Source organism: Sarcophilus harrisii, chromosome 4 (assembly GCF_902635505.1).
Source record: "Sarcophilus harrisii chromosome 4, mSarHar1.11, whole genome shotgun sequence".
Classification (NCBI taxonomy): Eukaryota; Metazoa; Chordata; class Mammalia; order Dasyuromorphia; family Dasyuridae; genus Sarcophilus; species Sarcophilus harrisii.
In genome coordinates this window covers 142819304-142843683 of record NC_045429.1, presented here as the reverse complement: position 1 = coordinate 142843683, position 24380 = coordinate 142819304, and the positions used below count along the sequence as shown (strand labels likewise).

The following is a 24380-nucleotide window of genomic DNA, read 5'->3' as shown; positions in this document are numbered from 1 at the left end:
TGTCCAGTTCTTTGTGACTCTGTGGACCATAGCATACCAATGCAATCTGTGGGAATTTCTTGATCGAGATACTTGAAGTAATTTGCCATTTTCTTTTCCAGTGGAGGTAGGCAGACAGAAATTTAGGATCACACAGGATCACACAGTTAGAAAGTATCCAATTCACATTTGAATTCAGGGAAATTTCTTCCTAACTTGAGACCAGGGATCTATTCCACTCAGCCACCTAACTGTCGCAAAGAAGATTGCTTTCTTATAAATAATCATCAAAGGACAGCTAAGTGGTGCAGTAGATAGAGCACCAGCCTTGAAATCAGGAGGACCTGAGTTCTAATCTGGTCTCAGATCTGTCTCAGACATTTAACACTTCCTAGCTGTGTGACCCTGGGCAAGTCACTTAATCTCAATTGCCTCAGCAAAAAATAAATAGACAGATAAATAGTCATGCAGGCGTTTGGGCTATGAATCCGCTTCCCTGACAGGCCATGCCATTCCCTCCTGGTCACTCACCACTCTGACAGAAAGCTTCATCGGATCTGTCAGGGCACTGATCCACTCCATCGCAGGCCAGTGTGATGTCAATACAGCAGCCGTCATCACAGAAGAAATGATAGCGGGAGCAAACTTTCAAGCATTCTGTGTATAAAGCAAACCTCAAATCACTGATAAGCTCCAGCTGGGGAGGGGAAAGATAAAAGCTGTAACTTTTAGGGGATGTCTGGGGCAACAAAGAATAGGCAAAAGAACGCGAAGGGACTCAGCTACTACAGAGAGAATTAATAATTGGTCAGAATAATAGGTCCTGGGAAAGTTGGTGTGTCTGGGGACGCCAGCTGGCTGAATGAGATACATTTTCAAAGATGGTTAATGTGTTGATTTATTTTATTGTTTATTGGATTAGATTGGGCTTTATATGACTACATTCATTCATTTTAAGGGAGGGCTTCAATTTGGGGTGGGGTGATTAATGGAAAGCTGTGGAAATACTCAAAAAATCATCAACATGATATAAAAAAATGGAAGAAAATGAAAAAGTTCAGAACAGGTCAGAACCAAACAAGGTAAGCTTCTATGATACCCACTTTATAAAACAATAATAATGAAGATTTATGTAAACACAAAAGGAATGAAAAAAATCAAACCAACAAATAAATAAAAGAAAGATATTGTATCTCCACCTGGCTTTCTGGTTCATGCCTCTAACAATATATGCAAGAATCACTATGGACTTTCCTCTTCTATACATCTCCATTAAGCCCATTTTTGAGGGAAGGACATACTAGAAGGGTGAATACTGCCTCAGCAAAGATCATAGATTTAGAGATGGAAGATAACTTAGATTAGGTGACTTGCTAGGGTACCATGTTTTGTTTTTTTAATGACCAAAAGCCCCATACTCATTTATTCGCTCATTCATTAAGCATTTCAGAATGTTACTGAGCTTTCACTGACAGACAATTTCTATCACTCACTCCTGCCATTTTTTCCCCACTGTATAGATCACATCTCAAGGCCTCGTTCCCAAAAACAATAATAGCTACCATTTATACAGCCTTTTAAAGTTTGCAAAGCACTTTAAAAATAATGTCACTTCATTCTCACAACAACCATGAGAAGAAGATGCTACTTCCATTATATGGATGAGGTAACTGAGGCAGACAGGTTAAGTAATTTGCCCAGGGTCACACAGCTAGTAGATATGTGACATTTAATTTGAACTTGGCTTCCTGATTTCAAGTCCAACAATCTATCTGCTTTGCCTCCTAGCTGCTCGATCTCCAAGATGACGCTTTGATTTGTTGTTCAGCTGTAGTTGTTATCTGACTTCCTCATGACCCTATTTGGGGGTTTTCTTGGCAAAAATACTGGAGTGGTTTGTCATTTCCTTTTCCAGCTATTTTTACCGAAGAAGAAACTGAGGCAAATAGTGTTAAATAAGTTAAATCCAGAATCATATAGCTATTAAGTGTGTGAGGCTAGATTTGAACTCAGGTCTCCCTGATTCTAAGCCCAACACTCTACTCACTGAGCTCCTTAGTTGCCTTTGACATTAGTGAAACACTACTTCATTATTTTTAAAGCAAACCCTATCCCTTACCACATCATGTTTGTACTATATACTCTCCTCACTAATAGTTTCTTTTGATTAATCTTCAACCTGTGACTACTGCATCCTTTCAATGAATGCCACAGTGTTCCTGGCATAAGGCAGTATCTTGCCAGAATCTCTGGCTTTTTACTAATGACAATTTTATTTTTTCCAGGTGATGAAATCATATTCTTTCCTGGGTCCTCAAGACCTTTTATCTAGTATATCTGATTAATTTCTAAGGAGAAAGTGGTTTTTTTTGAAGGAGAATTTATCTACTCATAGCAAGATCAGTCTCATTAAAATTTATAAGAAACAGGAAGAATTGAGGATCTATCTAGCATCTGTAGTGTAGACTAAAGGTACTTGGCCAGAACCAAATCATGAAGAGTTTCAGACATTTCTAGAAACAAGGTGGCTTAAACAGCTTTTTAAAATAACACAAATATCATATTAGATGGGGAGTAGAAGGTACAGTGCATTTGCCGAAATAAAGCTTCAGAGATTATACTCTAGAAAAACAAATGCGTAAATTATGCAGTTCGGAAAGTCAGGAAAAAGCAAAGGAAGATCATGAGGAAGTTAGGGAATAACTGGAATTAGAAAAAAGAGAATAAGGAAAGAGAGAAGTGGTAGAATTGTCACTAGGTAAGGAACAATGGGGCTAGCTTTCCAGAGAATTCAGGAAAGATGGAGAGAAGCACCAGCTGGAAACACAAGGAATAAAAGGATGCAGAGGAGTTCTGCGATAGGAAAGTCCTTATTAGGTTACATTTTTTCCCCCTAGCCAGAAAAACCTTCTAGACAACAAAGAGTTAACAAAAAAATTTTGGCAAATTTAAATGAACCATTTGTCCTACTTTAAGAGCACACACAAAATGTTAGCTCATGTGTAGAAGAGTTACTTAGGAAAACTTCTTAAAGCTTTCTCATTGGAAAATACACAGCTTCTTCATACAAAATCTAATCCCACTGAGCCAGATTTCATTGTACAATCAGTACTGTCTGCTGCCTGCTGCTGTGTGATGAGGATGATATGGTAATAAAGTAGCCCTGAATCACTACAGCTCTGCCTGAGCTACAAGGTCATTATATGTTGCAGAATGATGAGCAGTGTTCAAAATGTTTCCTCCTCCTGTTTTCAGTATCTCAAAGCATTTTACTTCCAGGATCTGATTCCTAGAGTCTTATTCATAAGGCAATGATAAAGCCCCAGCTGTAAGAGTGACTCAAGAGAACATTTGTGGTAACTACTGTTAGCTTGCTTTGTAGAGATATACAAGGGCATTGGAAAGAAGGCGAGGATATGGAGCCTGAAGCTGTTTTTTCAAAGGACATTCATTTCATTCTGTCCCAAGCAACTTCAAAGACATTTTCTCATTTATAATTGCCAAGTTGCTACTGGAGACTGTAGAATCTGGCCAAGTGAATGGATGAAGGCAAATAAACGCTTGGCCAGTTGCCGGCCATCTGTCTATCTTAGGCTACTTTCTCCCTGCCCCCAACATACACAGAGTCAGTCAGTGAGAAAACAATGCTCCCATATTGTTAGAAAATAAACCTTTACTAATTTTTTTAAGGAACCAGGAATATATTCACCTATTATTTCACAGGTGGACAGAGACAAAGCCTAGTTCTAGGTCCAGGCTCCCTAGAATCAATATTGAATTTGGAGCTTGGGTAGCCATGTGCCTGAGAGAGCCCTCTGACTCTGATAACATACTCCTCAGAGCAAACCCAACATTTGATGCATGTATAAGACTTGAATCACAAATCATTTAGAGTAACACAGGTACATTTATTCCTGAGAATAAGATGTCATATCCTTCTTGAGAGCTAATCTAGGAAACAAGAAGCCTGGATTCAACTCCTAAAGTTCATTAAACTGTGACTTGTGGACATACCACTTAAACTTTTTGTACTTTAACTACCTAATAATAAAATGGGGATAATAATGTATCTTTATTATCTCATAACTTTTCAAGCAAATAATATTTGTTAAAAGCTTATTATGTGCCAGGAACCAGGCTACAGTTCCTGGGATACAAACAAAAGAAAGATTTTAAAAGTCCCTACCCTTAAGGAGCTTACATTCTAATACATTTAGATATGTCCAATAATTTATAAAGCAGATGTAAGGCAACCTTAGTGGTGTAAGTAAGCACTAGTTGTCAGGGTATGGGGAACAGGAAAAACACTGTTCAGAAGGTGGCGCTTGACCTGAATGTGGAAGGAAACTGTGTATTCCAAGTGAAAAGACCTTTCCTACTTTACGTGACCTTGAAAAGGCACAGAGATGGGAGGAACCAGCTAGAAAGTCAGCATGATTGGACCAGAGTGTGGAGAGGAGTAATGAAGACAAAGCCCAATAGGTAGGATGCAGCAAGGTTGTAAAAAAGCTTTAAATAGCAAGTTGAGGAGTTTATATTTGATTTTAGATGTAATGGAAACATCTGGAGTTTATGGAGTTTGAGGGAGGGCACATGGTCAGACTTACTCTATAGGAAAAATCATTTTGGCAGTGGTAAGGAGGATGAATGGATCAGAGAGAAGCTTGAGGCAGGAAAAGCAAATAAGAGGCTATTACAATTCAGGCAAGAGATGATGTGGGGCAGAACAAGGAAGATGGCTATGGTAATGGAAAGAAGGAATTGCATGTATGAGAGATGTTAGTGCTCTTAAAACTATAAAATCCTATATAACTGTGAACTATTATTATTCTGATTTGCATCTAGTATATTCAAATGTGTACACTCCAGAGACACTCCAGGAAATACAGATGTATTCTCACATACATATTATATGAATATATATATATATGGTTGTGATATATAACATTTATATATACATATAGACATGTATATGTGTAATGTACATATGTACATATATATCTATACATATACATACTAAATCTATTGACAATCTTTCATTAACATTCTTTCCAACAAGAGGCCAAAAATTTAGGAAAAATTCAAAAGATCAAAAAGGATGGGATTACTATTAAGCCTTGAAGCTATCACACTCTATTAACCATCTCATTGTAAGTTTCAGAAACAAGGACCTCTTATTTTGCCCATACTGAAGTGTTAATCATCCTGAAATGATATCAGATTTGGGGTTCCAGAAAATAAAAGAAGAAACTACAAAAACCCTTATACTTATAGCATAGGAAGTCTACAGATCCCATAAACAATATGGCTTTTTTTGTTGCTGAATTATCCTCCATTGATACTTTCATTTTTCTCCCCCTCACCTACTGCAGTTTGTGCCTTGGGGAGGACAGTCACAGAGACATTGTCAGAGCTCCTTTGACCAGCAGTGTCTGTCACAGTCAGCTGGAAGATGTACACTCCTTCTCGCAAATGGGATAGCTTCAGGATTCCTGATTGAGGTACCTGATCCAAAAACAGGAAATATCACATTTCACTTTGGAAAATTAAGATATAGAATTAATATCAAAATTAGGAACTGGCACTCAAACTGGCATGTGCTAACTCATTTCTGTTGCTGTGGTATAATTTAACATTTGTTGAGCATGAACAATATTCTAGGTCAGTGATTTTCACGCTTCTTTTGATCTTACATCCCTGTCATTAAGATATTTTTAAGCATTCTATCCCCAATCTGTGTATCCTTATTTATATGTATGTACTACCATATCAATAACTTACATTCTAATGCTTACACGAAATAGAAATTAAAAGAAGATGAGATAAAGACAAAATAACATCTGATTCTAGTTTCAATAGCAAGTTACAACAAATGATAAGAGTAAGGAAGCAACATATTTAGATCTATGCTTTAGGAAAATCACTTTGGCAGTTATGAGGAGGATATATTTATAGAAAATAGACTTGAGGCAAGAGTCACAAATGTAAAAAAAAAAACACCTGTGGAAGTGCATATCTTTTAATCCAGCAGTGTTACTATTGAGATCATAAAGAAGGGAAAGGGACCTGTATGTGCAAGAATGTTTGTGGCAGCCCTTTTTGTAGTGGCCAGAAACTGGAAACTGAGTGGATGCCCATCAATTGGAGAATGGCTGAATTGTGATATATAAATGTTATGGAATATTATTGTTCTGTAAGAAATGACCAGCAGAATTATTTCAGAAAGGCCTGAAGAGACTTATGTGAACTGATGCTAAGTGAAATGAGCAGGATCAGGAGATCATTACATACTTCAATAACAATACTATATGATGATCAATTCTGATGGATGTGGCTCTCTTCATGAATGAGATGAACCAAACCAGTTCCATTTGTTCAATAATGAAGAGAACCGGCTACACCCAGCGAACTCTGGGAATTGAGTGTGAACCACTACATAGAATTCCTAATCCCTCTGATTTTGTAGGCTTGCATTTTTTATTTCCTTCACAGGTTAATTGTACATTATTTCAAAGCCCGATTCATCTTATGCAACAAAATAACTATGGATATGTATACATATATTGTATTTAACATATACTTTAACATATTTAACATGTATTGGTCTACCTGCCATCTGAAGGAGGGGGTGAAGGGAAGGAGGGGAAAAATTGGAACAAAAGGTTTTGCAATTGTCAATGTTGAAAAATTACCTATGCATATATCTTGTAAATAAAAAGCTATAATAAAAAAACAAACAAACAAAAAAAGCCTGTGGAAATAGTGGTATCAAATTCCAAGGTTCTAAAAAAATAATGATAGGATATATATATATATATATATATATATGAATGTATATTTACACACATACATGTATATATGCATACATATGAACCATACACAAACATATTTATATGTGTATATATATATATACTTTTTTTTTCTGTTTGCAAAGTGCTTTGCAAATATTGTCTTGTTTTAGCTTCACAATAATTTTGGAAGATAAGTTAACTGAGTTGCTCAGGGTCACACAGCTAATAAATCTCTGAGGCAGTATTTGAATCAGGTCTTCCTGGGTCCATTACTGAATGCATCCAGTGCCTAAAAGAGAAAACAATCCTCATATTCATATAGTTTAGCTGAAATGTCTATTATTCAGAGAAAAAAACTCTGAAATTTTAGTTTCTATCCTCATTTCTGCAAAAGAATATGCCTTTCCTTTTTAGAGTGGGATTCAACAGGACTCAATGGAAGATTGGTAAACTCCATAGAGATATAATTACCTCACTAAGTAAGGGATCATAGGAATATAGGATTTAAAGCTACAGATCATCTAGTTCAACATCTTTATTTGAAGCCAAGAAGGGGTAAGTAAATGGCTTGACCAGAGTCGTGACTATGACCAACTATTATTGAGACCTGTGCTTTAGGAAGATTGATCTGACATCAATGTTGCAGAAGGGAGTAAAGAAAGGTTAGTAGCCCATTGTAGTAGTTCACATAAGAAATTTTGAGAGCCTGAAGGAAAGTAGTAGTAGTGGGACTGCAGAGAAAAAATGATGTATTCTAGAGAAATTGTTGAGATAGGAGCAATAGGACTAATTAGATGGGGTAGAAGCAAGAGAGATAGAGATGGCATCACAATTTTGAGTATTGGATAATTGGGAAGATGATTATAGCATTAACAGAAATTGGTTGTTTTTATTCAGTTTTTTCAGTCTTGTCTGAGTCTTCATAATTCCATTTGGGATTTTCTTATCAAAGATATAAGAATGTCTTGCCATTTCCTTCTAAGGAAACCAAGGCATACAGGATTAAGGTACTTGCCCAGCATCATATAGCTAGTAAGAAACTGGATTTAAGACCTGACACAATCCACTGCACCATATAGCTGCCTCTATATGAACAAATACAGATTCTATTAATTCTCCTTTCAGACATGGACCTGCCTGCTTTTGAGTCAGTTTTATAGTTTCCCATGTGCTTTTTTTTTTTTTTTTTTCTTTCTGTTCTCTTTCTCAGTGGGATATAGGATAAGGAGTTGTTAGCATCCTCAGGTAGAACTGTAAAAATTGCAGGCAAAAATATGAGAAACAGCTCGGCTCTCCAGCAGTCTCCCGGTCTCTGGAGAGGATCCTCTGGGATCCAGTCATAGATCTTTTATCTGTATCTTCTACCTTCTATCTGTATCTTCTAATTTGGACAAATGACTCAATCTTTCTTGGCCTGTTTCTCCCTGTGTAAAATGAAGGATTTGGCGTAGATGGTTTCTAAGGGTCCTTTTAAAATATATGATCTTATCTTAATTGGTTTTGTGTGATTACTTTTATATATAGTACCTGTGGGTAATTAATGAAAACTATTTGAGATTCTTATTTACTTGTACTGAAGTGTTTTGGCTTATATGACAGAATAAACCAACTTGTTCATAAGATTTCTTATATCTTTTCTTTGCAGTTTTTGTCTTTGTGGATCTCACCCCCAACCCCCAGGCACTGAAATAGTACTAGGTAATAAAATTTAAATTATATTATAATTTCATTTGGCATTAAACCAATATAGACCTTCTGTTTTTGCATGCAGCACTGACAATTTTTTCCCAGATGCTCACTATTCTATATTTTCGGTTGTCAATCTGAAATTAAATCAGATTTGTTATCATTATGAGATTATGTGTCTAGTTTGGGGCCCTTCTCTCCATTCACACAGCAACCTTCCTGGTTCTATCCCTCATCACCTCTGCCTGAACTATTATAATAGCCTCTTAATAGCTCCCCTTCTGGCCTCAAGCCTCTCTCTGCTCCATTCATCCTCTTCACAGCTGCTAAAGTGATTTTCCTAAAGAGCAGGTCTAGCCATGTTGCCTCCCTCACACTCCATAAACGCCAGATGCTTCCTATTTTAGACAGGGCCATAGGGCCCCAGACTATTAGAAAATGTGGAAAAACTATTTCTATCTTAATTTTGGCAAGTTTCTGATTCATTTTCCCCATTTTTTCCCCTCTGGGGTCTTTTGTCTGTGTCCAAGAGTAGGTAAAGATGTGTGTGTGTGTGGTGTGTGTGTGTGTGTGTGTGTGTGTGCACATATAAGACTTGGGCTTGGCTCCTGCCTCAGACACTTATTAACTATATGAAAACTAGTACTCCTATGAGTAGTGGTACTCAAAGTGTGTTCCCATTCTGGAGATCTCTAAACCCTTTCAAAGAGTCTACAAATTAAAAATTAATTTTTATTTCTAATGTACTAACTTTCTATAAACATAGTCTACAAAAACAAAAAACTTTTTGGACAGATTCTCAATAATTTTCAACTGTTTGAGAACTAAAGTTTGAGAACATCTGGAGACAGATTTCTTGGTTCAAATTCCACCCCTGATAATTTTAATTCTAAAAAAAGTCCAAACTTAAATTCTCCAAATATACAGCAGAACAGGGAGAGAGAATTGCATATGAAACAGTAAATTACCATTTCCTACAATTTGTTTTTTTTCCAGTATATAATAAATTCCATGTTGTTTTTAAAAGTCTAGATTTTTACTTGTGCTTTTTTTTTGTACTTTCTTGTACTTTTTGTACTTTTGTACTTTCTTTTAAACTTCCTATTCTCTTTTGTGCATAAAAAAATTTCTCTTCTTCTACAATACTACCTCTCTTCTTCCACTCTCAAATTTAAAAACTGTAAGAAAGAAAAACCCTTTATAATAAATAAGAAGAGTAAAAAAAAAACAAATCCTTGCACTGGCCTTGTGTATCCAAAATATTTATGTCTCTTTGTGCACTTCTGGAGTCCATTTTCTTTCTGTCAGAAACTATGTAACATATTTCATCGCCTGATTAGAGTTCTAATGTCTCTTAATATTAAGTGTGTGTGTACAGTGTTGCGCTTCTGTAAATTGTTCCTCTCACTTCATCTAATGTCAATTTATAATACTAAAGATTCTCTAAAATTATCTCTATAGGTCACTGTTATAGGACAATAATATTCATATATCACCATGTAGTCAATCATTCCTCAATTGATGGACATATTCCTTCAATTTTGTTTGCTTTTATTTTTTCCCTTTTAATCCCACCTCCCTTTTAGGAAGGATCAGGAAGTTAGTTTTGCTCACACCTATTTACTTCTTAGTTTTTCCTCCCCACCTCTACTTCTTCCCTGCAAAATTTCTAAATAGAATGTGTGTGTGTGTATTTGGGTGTGCTTGTTCAGTCTTCCTTTTTCAGATGAGAAGCTTTAGGTGATGTCCCTTCTCTCCATCCCTTCCTTCACATTAGTATACCCATCTTCTTTTAAGAAATGTCAAGTTCCAGCTCCATCTTTCTCCTTTCTTTAAGAATATATATTTTAATTTCCCTTCTCTTTTCTCTCTTTAAAATCTCAGAACAGAACCAATCTACCTTCAGGATCTCTGTTTTTCTCAATTAACTTCCTCAATGCCCTTTGAAGATATGATGATTCTGAAGAAACATTAGTTTCTTCTTCCTACATTAGAATTAACATTTAATCATCATATAACCTTTTCCTTCTAGCCTTCTCTTGACTTATATAGTTACATTTTAAAGGTTCCACTCAGCTCCGATCTTTTCAACAGAAATACTTGAAAGTACATTAAAAATCCAGTTTTTCTACCTGTAACATTCTACTTACTTTTTCAGGGAAAATTATTCTTGGTTACAAGTCTGCTTATTTAGAATATTTTATTTTGACATTTCCTTTTGGTTATAGAAGAAAGTTCCATGATCTTGACTATGGTTCCTTGGTACTTGAACTGCTTCTTTCTGCATGCTTACTGTTTTTATTTATTTATTTATTTTTAATGTGTGAGCTCTGGATTTGAGCTATGACAATTCTAGGACTTTTTATTGGGGTTTTTTTTTTTTTCAGAATGGCATTGGTGAATTTTTTTTTTCTATTTTCATTCTGATTTCTGATTCTAAAAGATCTAGGCAGTTATTATTTATGTTTTTTGAAATATAGTATCCAGATTTTAAAAAAATTAGTTTTCATATATTGAATTGCTTACCATCTAGGGGAGGAGGTGGAGGGAAAGAGGAGAAAATCTGAAACACAAGGCTATGCAAGGGTCAACGTTGTCAAATTATTTGTGCATATGTTTTGAAAATAAAAAGCTTTATTAAAAAAAGGAAAAAAATTAGTTTTCAGTGAGTTTCATGATTCTTAAATGATCTCTTCTAGACTTGTTTTCCAGACTAGTTATTATTTATATCAGATATTTTACATTTTTGCAACTTTTGCAATCTTTAAAATTTATTCAAATTTTTTTTATTGTCTCATGGAGTTGTTGATTAATGTTGGACCAATTCTAGTTTTCAGGGGATCTGTTACTTGGGCAAGTTTTACTGTTTTCTCTTTTAAGTTCTTTATTCTCCTTCCAGTTATTTCCTAAAGAGATTTTATTTAACTTTTCATCTCTTGCTTCATTTTTTTAAAGTACTGACTGACTCCCTTCTTCCTTTTGGGAGAATCTATATGTCTACAGTGTTGGTCAATGTTTTGTTTTACTCATTTCTCTAGTCTTAATTCCTGATCTGGATTTTGTGTCAGGGTCAAGTTAGCCCCTGCTATGCTTTTGGGGTTGTGTACAATTGTCCTTCCTAAGTCTTGCCCTGGTTCTGCTAGATTCTGACTTCTACTTTCCCAGAATTATTTCTATTTCTCCTCCCTGCCAATATTTGAAATTCAGAATGCTGGATCTTTAGGGCCATTTATGGTGTCTCAGAGCAGAATGGTAGGAACCTCAGGGTCTCTGAGGTTGAGGTGTCCTGATTTGAGTAGTGCCACATCATTCCAGAGACTTCTAGGGTCTCCCCTTGGGGCTTTCTGATTAATCTGGTTGCTTCTGGCACTTATTACTTCTTTGAACTCAAAAATCACTTAACTTTCTTAGCCTTCAGTTTTCTCATTTATATAATGAGGGGTGCTAGATCAGATGACCTTTAAGGTTCTTCTGGTTCTAGATCTTACTAAATTCTTAAGATTTACTCAGCTTTAGTTTCTTCAGTAAAATAGCATAATAACAGCATCTAATTCAAATATTGTTGTGAAAAACAAAAAAAAAATGTGTGTGTACATATGAGTTATCATTACCAGATATATGTGCTTAGCATTATTTTCCCTTTTAAAGCACAATTTTTGCTTTGTTGTTCAATTTTTTTTTGGTCATGTCCAACTCATCATTAATCTATTTGGGATTTTCTTGACAGAATGGCTTGCCTTCTTTAGTTCATTTTAAAGATAACGAAACTGAGGCAAACAGGGATAATTGACTTGGTCAGCATCACCAGCTAGTTAAATGTTTGAAGGCTGCATTTGAATCCAGAAAGATGGCTCAACGCTTTAATCACTATGCCTCCTAGCTGCCCAATTTTTACTCATTTTTCCAAATGTTTATTATATACTTATCTTGTGATCCCAGAAATTGTTTTAATTCTGTAAGATGATTCTGCAAGTATCAAGGGACAACAGATATTGCATTGGCCATTTAAATAATCAATCTGTTAAAGGATATCATTAACTATTATATAGTTTTATACACACACACATATGTATGCACACATACATACATATATAAAACTAACCACAGTCAGTATGAAGGAAATGCATTAATTGCACAGGAGTTTTCCTTGAACATTTCTTCCTGGATTAAAATCCATACCTCTTACAATAACCATCACATGTTAATTTGACAATATATTTGTTGAACTCCCTGGAGTACAGATCTATTATTTAATTTATTACTCTCATTATATGCTGATTTTTATTGGCAAAACCCTAGAAATTGACATTCTGCAGTTTCATGCAGAACATGCTGTCATTACTATGCCTATGTTGTGAATCAATAGCTTTATTACAGATTTTTAAAACTAATTTCACATAAAATGTGAAATTTTATACTATTTCTGTTTACTGAAAGGAACAGTAATTCATTGTGAAATGACTGACTTTCACATCAGTGAAAAAGGACAACATGGGCTGTTAGGTGGTGTGGTGGATAGAATGTCAGTCCTGTAATCAGGATGACTCAGCTCTGAGTTAAAATATGACTTCAGATACTTGCTAGTTGTGTGATCCTAGGCAAGTCACTTAATTCTGTCTCTGTTTTCTCATTGATAAAATGAGGTGGAGAGAAGGGAAGGGCAAGTCAATCTAGTATCTTTGCCCAGAAAACTCTGAATGGGGTCAAGAAGAATTGTACACAACTAAAACAACAGCAGCTAGAGTAGGATTAGAACCTGGACTCTTTAATGTGTTACAAATTTCTGGTTTGGGCTTCAAATTGATTTTAGCTATTTTTTTCTTTTTAGATGTTTTATTAAAAAACTTGATAGTGTTACTCATCAATAAAATCAACTAAATTTATATTTTGTTTGACCTATCCATCATATTAATATTCATACTGTTCTGGTTCTGATTTTTATTTTTGCTTTGTATAGTTTCATGAGGGTTCTTCCAGATTTTAAATATTTCTCATGCTTATCTATTTTAATTGCATTATAGGAATTCATTTCATAGGATTACAGATTTAGAGCCAGAGGGAATTGTGAAGTCATCTGCTCTTGCTTCTTCATTGCTCTAATGAGATAGTGAGGTCTAGTGAAGTCAAATTACAGGTATTAACCTCGCAGAGCTGGGGTTTGACATTGGCATGTCCTCTGATTCCAAATCTAGCAGGTATTTGACGATGATTCTATTACTGTATCACAGTTGTTTTATTCATTTCCTTATTATTAGACATTTTGCATGTTTTCAGAGTTTATTTTTTATACTTATAAATAATACTCCATTGCCTAAAATAAATACAAAATAATATAAATACTGAAATGGATTTATGATCTCATCAGTCTGGATGTTTCCTTCCTAGTGATACAGCTTATATTATGTGACTCATCCATGTCTTGTCACGAATTCACCATAGGAGATCAATCCAACGATCTAAGGACCCTCAATTTCTCCTGATACTGAGGCCATGCCTTTGGAACTCCTGGGCTGTCCACCTGTGTGTCATCCTTTACCTTATTAACTTTTCTTATTTTTCGATCATATGTTTCCCTGGTGACATCTTTTATTCCAATCCTTCTCTGAAGTTTCTGATTTGTTTTTTTTTTTTTTATTATAACTTTTTATTGACAGAAGGTTTCTGATTTGTTACACATTGCAACCTATTCCCATAAAAAACACTCCTCACCACTGTTTACCATTTACACTAATTTTCAAATCTTCAGAGATTGCTGAATCCCATGGCACGTGTGACATAGAACAGTTTCCAAAACAATACAAATGTTACAAAAAAAATCTTTGTATCAAATTTATTTGCTTCTCCTTCCCCCACTAATACACTCCTTGTAGAGTTTTAGCAACAGAAATACTGGGTGAAAATGTATTATTATTGGGGAGAGAATTCTGGAAAGATAGCAGAGTAGGTCAGAAAATTCCAAGCTCTCCAGATCTTCTCAATTAAACAATACAAAATAATATCTCAGGATAAATGTAGAATAGTTAGTCCTCCTGGGATAACCTGAGGAGATCAGAAGAAAGATACCAGAGCAGAGGTTTGGTGATGGCAAAATATAAACTTCTCCAGACTAGTTCTACCGAAAGAAGTGGTGAGCCCTGGGGTTGGGAGATAATCTCAGCCCCAGCCACAGGAACTTTTACTTCTCAGACACTTTGGGGAGTCTGGTGTGTGATTTGGGAAAGATTGAGGGAACCTTTGCTGATAGGGAAAAACCAGGCCCCAGGTGTGGTGCTGAGACATAGCTCTGGGTGAGAACCCAGAGCGTACCCATGGTGGAACATGGGTTGTGGGGCCCTTACGGGAGGGCTGAGTTCTTAGCTTTGAGTTCCAGATCAGAGGGGAGGACTGAAGAAGGACATGAGACCAGAGGCATTATTCTCTTCCTACCCCCTACCCCTGCTAGAGTGATTATATTAACAGGCTCTGATTAAAAAAAAGACTGAGGAGGCAAAGGAGAAAGAACTCACCCTAGAAAGTTACTATGGGAATAGGGAAGACCATAGTTCATCTTTAGAGAAGGATACTAAAGTTAAAAAAAAAAAAAGCCTCTCCTATACCAAAGAGGTTAAATAGTTACTGCCCAAAAAGAATCCAAAGAAGAACTCAAAGAAGACTTTAAAAATAAAATAAAAGAGATTGAGGAAAAACAAAAAGAACAATCCAAGAAAGATAAGATTATGAAAAAAAAGTCAATCAACTAGAAAAGGAGATCCAGAATTTTACAGAAGAACATGACTCTTTGGGGGCAGCTAGGTGGGGCAGTGGATAGAGCACCAGCCCTCAAGTCAGAAGGACCTGAGTTCAAATCTGGCTTCAGAAACTTAACACTTTCTAGCTGTGTGACCCCAGGCAAGTCACTTACCCCAATTTTGCCTCAGCAAAAAAAAAAAAAAAGAAAAAAAAAAAAGAAAAGAAATTTTAAAATTGAATTAAGCAAGGCAAAGTCAGTGAAGTTACAAGTGACCAAGAAATAATAAAGCAAAATATAAGAATGAAAAATAGAAGAGAATGTGAGACATCTTATATGATCTGGAAAACAGGTCAAGAAGAGAGAACATAACAATAAGTGGACTACCTGAAAACTATTCCACCTCAAAGAATCTTGATACAATAATACAAGAAATAATTAAAGAAAATGTAATTTTCTTTAAGTGTTAAAACAATAGGGGAAAGTAAAATTTGAAAAAATCCATCTACCACCACCACCTAAAAGAGATCCTACAAAGAAAACCTAGAGAAACATCATTGCCAAATTTTGAAATCCCCAGATCAAAGAAAAAAATGTATATGCAACAAAAACAACCACAAAACATTTCAAATATATTGGAGTCACAATTAGAATGGCACAAGACCTACCAACAGCTACAAAAAAAAAGACTGGGGTCTGGAAATACTGTACATTGAAGATCAAAAGAACTGAGATAGTGGCTGAAAATACTGTATCCAGCAAAATCAAGCACAATATTGAATGAAAAAAATGGATATTTAATGAATTGCCAGACTAAGGATTTTGTTGCAAAACCCTTGAATTTCATAGGAAATTTGACAAATAAGAGCCCAGAGAAATATAAGATAAAGATCAAAGACTAACTTTAAGAGACTCAATAAAGACAAACTGTTTATATTTTTTTAAATGTGGAAATGTAAATAATATGTCCAATGTCATTATTAGTAATTGGGTAGTTCAAAAGAAAGATTAGGGTAGAGCAGAGTGTGAAATGGTTCTAAAAAAGCAAAACTATGTAGGAAAAGGTAAAAACAGTAATTATATTATACAAATGAGATTTGAGAGTAAGAACTGACACAAAGGAATTAGATGGAAGAGGAGGATTGGTAGTTCTGAAATCCTATTCATATCTGAGGGAACAAATATATAGATGGGTATGAATTTCTTCAAAATTTATAAAGAAATAAGAGGGGGAAGGAATAGTTTACAGCGGGGGCATAAAAGGATGTGAATATTAATGGGAATGGGATAAAGAGGGAAAGAAAGGATGGAGGAGACAAGATAAGGGAAGGAGGTAAGGTAGAAGTAAAGTAGAGGATTTAGCAGAGATAGAAAGCAAGAGATACACAAATACAATAATGATCAGGTTAGAATTTATTAGGAAAAAAGTAATCATTGACCTCAGACAAAGTCAAAGTTAAAAAAGATTCAATCAAAAGAGAAATTTACATTATGTCAGTCTGTTTTAGATTATTCACAACAAGGATATAGTATAAGTTTGGAATATTGTTCTAATATAGCAAATGATGAGTTGGTGGATTTAAGAAAATATGGAAAGACTTGAACCTAAAGAGGATGTTGTCCACCTTCAGAGAAAGACAAAAAAAGTGTACTACAATATTATATAGATGTATATGAATGTATATGTCTATATATGTATACAATTATAGGTATCTACTTATGGAAACGTGTGTGTGTGTGTGTGATGTGTGTATATATGTGTGTGTGTGTGTATTTATGGTTTGTTATTTGCTGTCCTTTGTTCTTGAAAAGGACCAAAATGACATCACTATATTAGAGTTGAGTTACAGTGCATCCAACTGTGGCTGATCAGACCAATATGAACCTGGAATGCTCTGCCACAGGTCAGGCACAAATAGTCCCTATGAATATTTGGGGTTCTCTATCTTTGTGTATCTTGAGTTTCTTCTGAGCTAATTCAATTCTGATTTGCTCACACACAAAGCACTTTCTCTGGTAAGGGCATGCTATGCAGGATGGTTCTGTTACATTGTCTTTCATGTCATGTAATTGATTCTAAAGTTCGTGTATATAGCTATATCCTTCTTTAACTGTAGCCTTCTTAGGGGAGATGGAAGGGAGGAAAGGGGAATAAAAGACTAAAGTAAAAACTGCACAGCAGAGAATAAAAAGAAAACCCACAATGGACAGTTCTGAATACAATATATTCTATTATATGTTTTCTTGAAATGGAAATTTATTGTTACATATTTTGAATTATCTTTTATGATCTGCTATATATAAGGCAATTTTTTCTTTTTCTGTTTTGTAAGTTCTACGTAAGTTCATTTAATAAAAAATGTAATGTTATTTATCTAACATTTGCTGTTTGCTAAATTATTTTTCTAAGATGGCACACACCTTTGTCACCACTGAATTTTGTTTCTTTTGCAAATTAAATAATTAATTTGATGGATGGGCTAAATCAAAGTTGTTTTAATTGATTTTTTTATTATTAGTGGTATTTTTTCAAGTAATAATTACCAATTTGCTTTTTATATATTTTTTATTAGCTATCCCTATGAACTGGATATTGTCTATTGACAGTTCCTTATATATTCTAGTGCTATTTATTTAATTTAAAATATTTTTTCCAATTCAATATAAAACAATTTTTTACATTTATTTGTTTTTAAACTTTGAATTATAGATTTTCTCTCTCTCTTCCTATTCCCCCTTCCCCATTGAGAAGGCACGTGTGAAGTTATGCTGTGAAAGAAAATTTAGATTTCCCCCCCCAAAAAAAAAAATTTTTTTCAAGGAAAAAAAATATATATCAACCTGTATTCAGACCAATCAGTTTTTTCTTTGAGTATGGACAGCATTTTTCATTGTCTAAGTCCTTCAGAGTAGTCATGGATCATTGTATTGCTGAGAATAGCAAAGTCATTCACAAGTGATCATCCCACAACATTGCAATTACTTTGTACACAATACATTTCACTTAGCTTGAGTTCATGGAGGAATTTTCAGGTTTTTCTGAGAGCATCCTCCTCATCATTTCCCATAGAACAATAATATTCTATCATAATCAGATGCCACAATTTATTCAGCCATTCCCCAATTTATGGACATCCCCTCAAATTCTAATTCTTTGCCCTGAGAGCTGCTATAAATATTTTCATACATATAGGTTTAACTGTTCTTCCCTCCCTTCTTCCCTCCCACTTTCTTTCTTTCTTTCTTTTCTTTTCTTTCTTTCACAAGGCAATTGGGGTTAAGTGACTTATTCAGAGTAACATAGCTAGAAAGTGTTAAGTGTTTAAAGTTAGAAATGAATTCAGGTCTCCTTACTCCAGGACTAATAGCTGCCCCTATTTTTTTAACATAAAATTTGTTTTTCAGTCAAATGTATTTTTTCTTTTGTCTTATTGCCATAGCTAAAATTTTTAGAATTATGTTAATAATGATGAGAGAGATACACTTGTTAATGTATTGAGAAAACTTCCAGAGGTCATCTTTTGCAAATAATATTAACTTCTGATTTTAAATGTGCTTTTGATAATCTTAAAGAAGGGATCTTTCATGCTTATATTTTTAAGAGTTTAAATAGTTTTGAAAATGATATCCTTTTTTTATATCGACTGAATTTTTCTTCTTTCCTGCTCTTCAGACCCAAGATCTTATAACAAATAGTTTTTTTTTAAAGAAGTTAAAAAAAGAAAAAGAGGAAGAAGAGAAAATAAATATAGCCAAGTAGCCAGTACATAAAAATATCTGATATTATATGCAATGTTCTATATCAGTGAATCCCTATATCTGAAGCAAAGGAGTAGAGGGAAAGTAACTTCTCACATCTTTTCATTAAGGCTAAGTTTGTTCTTTGTAATTTCACTACATTCAATTTCAGCTTTTTTATGGTTGCTGTTTCTTCCATTTTCATTGTTGAAGTCATTTATTGTTTCCCTAGTCTGCTTATTTTATTTTTCATTGGTTCATGTAAGTCTTTTCTTGTTCTCTCTAGAGTTTGGGTATCAAGACAATGTTATTCTTGTAAAAGGATATTGGTAACATGCCTTCTGCTTCTATTTTAGAGAATAATTTTTGTTGAATAGATATTGGTTGTTCTTTTTTTCTTTCTTTCTTTTTTTTTTTTTTACTCAATAGTATTTTTTCCCTCAATTACAAGTAAAGAGAGTTTTCAACATTTATTTTCATAAGATTTTGAGTTTCAATTTTTTTCTTCCTTCTTTCCTTATCTCTCCCCTTCCAAAGACAGCAAGCAATCTAATATAAGTTATATGTGTACTTGATTTTTCTTTAAACCTTTGAAAAAAAGGGACCTGTATGTGCACGAATGTTTGTCGCAGCCTTCTTTGTAGTGGCTAGAAACTGGAAACTGAGTGGATGCCCATCAGTTTGAGAATGGCTGAATAAATTGTGGTATATGAAAATTATGGAATATTACTGTTCTGTAAGAAATGACCAACAGGATGATTTCAGAAAGGCCTGGAGAGACTTACACGAACTGATGCTGAGTGAAATGAGCAGGACCAGGAGATCATTATATACTTCAACAACAATACTATATGATGACCAGTTCTGATGGACCTGGCCATCCTCAGCAATGAGATCAACCAAATCATTTCTAATGGAGCAGTAATGAACTGAACTAGCTATACCCAGAAAAAGAACTCTGGGAGATGACTAAAAACCATTACATTGAATTCCCAATCCCTATATTTATGCCCACCTGCATTTTTGATTTCCTTCACAAGCTAATTGTACAATATTTCAGAGTCTGATTCTTTTTGTACAGCAAAATTACGGTTTGGTCATGTATATTTATTGTGTATCTAATTTATATTTTAATATATTTAACATCTACTGGTCATCCTGCCATCTGGGGGAGGGAGTGGGGGGCAACAGGTGAAAAATTGGAACAAGAGGTTTGGCAATTGTTAATGCTGTAAAGTTACCCATACATATAACCTGTAAATAAAAGGCTATTAAATAAAAAAAATAATAAAAAATAAAAAAAATACATTTACAATGAAAAAAAATAAATAAATGTTAAAAAAAGAAAACCTTTGAAAGAATTCACTAAAAACATGTGATTTTCTTTGACAGTTTATTTGTTGTTTACTTAATTTCTTCTGAAAGATTTCTGCTCTCTGATATCTGTTAATTTGGATATTTTAATTTTTGTGGATATATACATGATTTCCCTGAGTTCTTAGTTTTGATGGCATATAAAGAGGTATGGTGGTTTATTTTTTTTTTTTAATAATTCACTTTATTTCCTTTTATTCTGAATATACCCTGTCAGTTTAGCTAATGATTTGTATACTTTGGTTAGTCTTTTTTTAAAAATCAGCTTTTAGGTTTATCAGTTTTATATTCATTGATATACTAGAATACTTTATTCTTTACCATATATATATATTTATATTTCCATATACAATCTATATAATATGGAATCTTTCCATAAATGTATTATAAAATCTATGATTTTATCTAGTCATAGAAATCTATGACTCAAAATAGCCATTGGTGTTGTCATGGAACTGCATTAAACATAGGTTATTCCAAAAGTCTTAATATAGTTTTAAACTTTAGTTAAATTAAAATAAACTTTTAATATACAGAGATTTTTTGGAACACTTTGTATGTGAAGTATATTGGGAATATTGTCACTCTTATTGCATCTGTTTGTGTTTTGTGTGGGAAACTGGGTGGTTCTGGACCTAGTTGAATAGATTGGTATGTGGATGTGAAATAGGGTGGATTATTCCCTAGATAGTAATTTTGGGCCTTGCTTGCTGAGGATTTCTATGTAGGTGGTGACAGGGAATTTAGGCTGTATAATTGAAAATACAAAATGGAAACAAATCAGGATGAGTACAAAAGTAGAACTGAGAGTAATGAGTGATAGTCCAGGAACCAGGGCAGCCACAAGAAAACACACACATATACACAAAGGAAGATTTGCTTTGGATTTGGCAAAATGTCTTGCACAGATTGTAGTGATGTGAAAGCAGGCCGGTGCTCTTAATCAGATTATTGTTTCAGTCTAAATGAACTACAAATAGAAACGAGATAGGGATACATCATGGGCCCAGTTTTTATCCTTCTGTTTTGTCTCCTCCCATTTTCCTGTACAAATTCAATTTTCCAGTTAAACTAGATGAGGTGTTATCCCACAGTACATCTGGCATTTTCCTACCTCTGAACCAATCCTTGCTCTTAGAATGATTTTTCCCCCAATCTTTGCCCATATAAATGTGTTGATTTATATGAACTTAATGTAGAGGAGGAAAACTTCTTTATTCTAAGAAGACCCTTTAAGTCTGAGCTTTTTCCTACTAAATCAAGAACTTAATAGAGAAATTTAAAATTTCTACACCTCCCAGTCAGTTATGGGACCACATAGATGGCACATACTATAGAAAATTATCTGCAAAAATCTTTTTAAAAAATTATTATTCTGAACTTGACAAGCATCAACAAATATGAATCTTTCTACATAAAATTAATAGGAAAAAGACTGTATGTGAAACTGCAAATTTCTCTTTTAAACAGATATATTTAAAATATGGATAAAAAGTTTAACATGTTTCAAAGTTGTTGCTTGTATGTCTGTCTCTGAACTTCCATCTCTTCTCATATTCAGGGGTACTTTCTTTATTTTCTTCTTTTATAATACCATTAATCATTAACTCTCTCCTGTTCCCAAGCTTCCCTCATCAAAAAATGAAAATGATTTTTTTCTTGTAATAATAATCATCAAGCAAAACAAGTCACATATTGTCACATCTGAAACATCACATTCCACAACTCTAGTCCCTCCATTCTTTGTCTGGAGGTGTCCCTACATTATCATTTTCTTGAGTCCAGATTGGTCTTTACATTGAACAATTTTTAAGTCTTCCAAATTGTGGTTTAAATTAAAAAAAAATTTTTTTTTTACAATGTTGTTACTGTTGCATAAATTGTTCTATTTGTTCTTCTCATTAGTTCATACAAATCTTTCCAAGTTTCATTGTGCCCAAGAACTATAAAACTGTGCATACCTTTTGATCTAGCAGTGTCTCTACTGGGTCTGTCTCCCAGAAATCATAAAAAAGAGAAAAGCGTACATATGTGCAAAAATGTTTGTAGTGACAAGGAAGTAGAAACTGAATGAATGCCCATTAACTGGGAAATGGCTGAATAAGTTATGGTTTATGAACGTGATGGAATATTATTGTTCTATAAGAAATAATGAGTGCAGAAAAGCCTGAAAAGATTTATATGCACTGATGTTAAGTGAAGTGAGTAGAACCAAGGGAACATTGCACACAGCAATAAAATTATGTAATGATCAACTGTGAAGGACTTGTGTCTCAACAATGTAATGATTCAAGTTAATTCCAATAGACTTGTGATGAAAAGAGTCAAAGCATCCAGAGAAAGAACTATGGAGACTTAATGTGGATAGAAGCATAGTATTTTTACCTTTTTTCTTCTTATTGTTTGTTTGTTTTTTCTTTCTCATTTTTTCTTTTAATCTGATTTTTCTTGCACAATACGACAAATGTAGAAATTTGGAAAAATTGCACGTTTAACCTATATTAGGTTACTTGCTGTTTAGAGTTGGGGGGAAGGGAAAAAATTTGGAACACAAAGTTTACAAGGATGAATATTAAAAGCTATCTTTGCATGTATTCTGAAAAATAAAAAAATTATTGTTATTTTAAAAAATCTTTCCAAGTTTCTCTGAAATTTCCTTGGGCATTTTTATGGTACAAAAATATTCCACTACATTCATATGACATAATTTGTTTGTCCGTTTCCCAGTTGATGGGCATTTTATTTTCCAGTTCTTTGCTAGCATAAAAATTGCTGCACTAAACATAATGATATATATGGGTCTTGTTTCCTTCATCTTTGATCTTTTTCAGGTTAAAGCTGAGTCATGGTATTGCTGGGGTCAAAGTAAATACACATTTATGGACTTTTGGGGCATAGTTCCAAATTACTTTCCAGAATGGTTGAACCAGTTCATAGGTTCCACTGACAATGCATTGATTTGCTGTTTTTTTCCACAACCCCTACACATTAGTCATTTCCTTTTTTGTCATTTTTGTCAATATGATGAATATGAAATGAAAACTTAGAGTTATTTTAATTTGCATTTTTCTTATTATTAATGATTTAGAATATTTTTCCCCATAAGACTTGGATTATAGCTTAGATTTTTCTTTTCCTCCAGAACTGCCAGTTCATATCCTTTTACATAGCTTTTGTTTTTATATTCGAATCGATTCCTAATAGACATTAGAGATCAAACCTTTATCAGAGAAACTGCCTGAAAATCTCTTCTCTCTTCCGCTGAACTCCCCCATTTCACTACTTCCCTTCTAATTTTAACTATAATTGATTCTGCTTGGGCAAAAGCTTTTCAATTTTATATAATCAAGAAGAAACTACAAGAAGCATTGAATAGATCACTAATCTGGGAGGCAAGAAGATCTGAGATAAAATTTGACCTCAGATAATTGACATTAGCTGTGTGACCCTGAGCAAATCACAACCCCAATTGCCTCACAAAAACAAAACAAACAATTTTATATAATCAATTTGCCCATTTTGTCAGTTGTTATCTTCTTTATTCTTTGGTCAAAAACTCTTTCCCTATCCATAATTATCAAAATATCTCTCTCCACTGTCTTCTAATTTGCTTAAAATCGGACCTTTTATATCTAACCATGCATCCATTTGGAGCTTATTGTGATATTATAATATGAAATATTTGTTTAAACAATTTCTACAACACTATAGAAATTTTTGTTGAATAGTGAAACCTTACTCTAGTGGTTGAAGAATTAGTAAGTTGGTCTGTCATAAATAAAAGACTTTTTGGGTATACAAAGAAAGGCAAGAGAGAAGTTCTTGCTACCTCACTACTCACATTCTTTTTGGGGAGACAAAATGCAAATTAATGTGTACAAACAAGATGTGTACAAACAAGAAAGGATAACCTGGAAATAATCCTTTGCTTGTACCTAATTTTTTTTAATTGATTGATTTTTCTATTTTTCTTAACCAAGAGCTAACATTGAGATGATCATTGCTTTGTAGAATAGTTTGAGATCTGATACTGCTAGATCTCTTTTTTTCCTCATTGATATTCTCTTTTTACTTTTTTCCTTAAT

General features: G+C 34.0%; 1 protein-coding gene across 1 annotated transcript in view; it reads right to left on the bottom strand.

Annotated features, from left to right (window-relative positions):
• The window catches only part of LRP11 (LDL receptor related protein 11), a 97027-nt gene that overhangs the window by 29805 nt on the left and 42842 nt on the right, over positions 1–24380 (bottom strand). The window contains exons 3-4 of the mRNA XM_023503266.2: positions 5343–5484; positions 511–636 (exon numbers count right to left, since the gene is read on the bottom strand). Coding sequence (XP_023359034.2) covers positions 511–636; positions 5343–5484 — 268 coding nt within the window. The remainder of the gene's footprint in view (positions 1–510; positions 637–5342; positions 5485–24380) is intronic.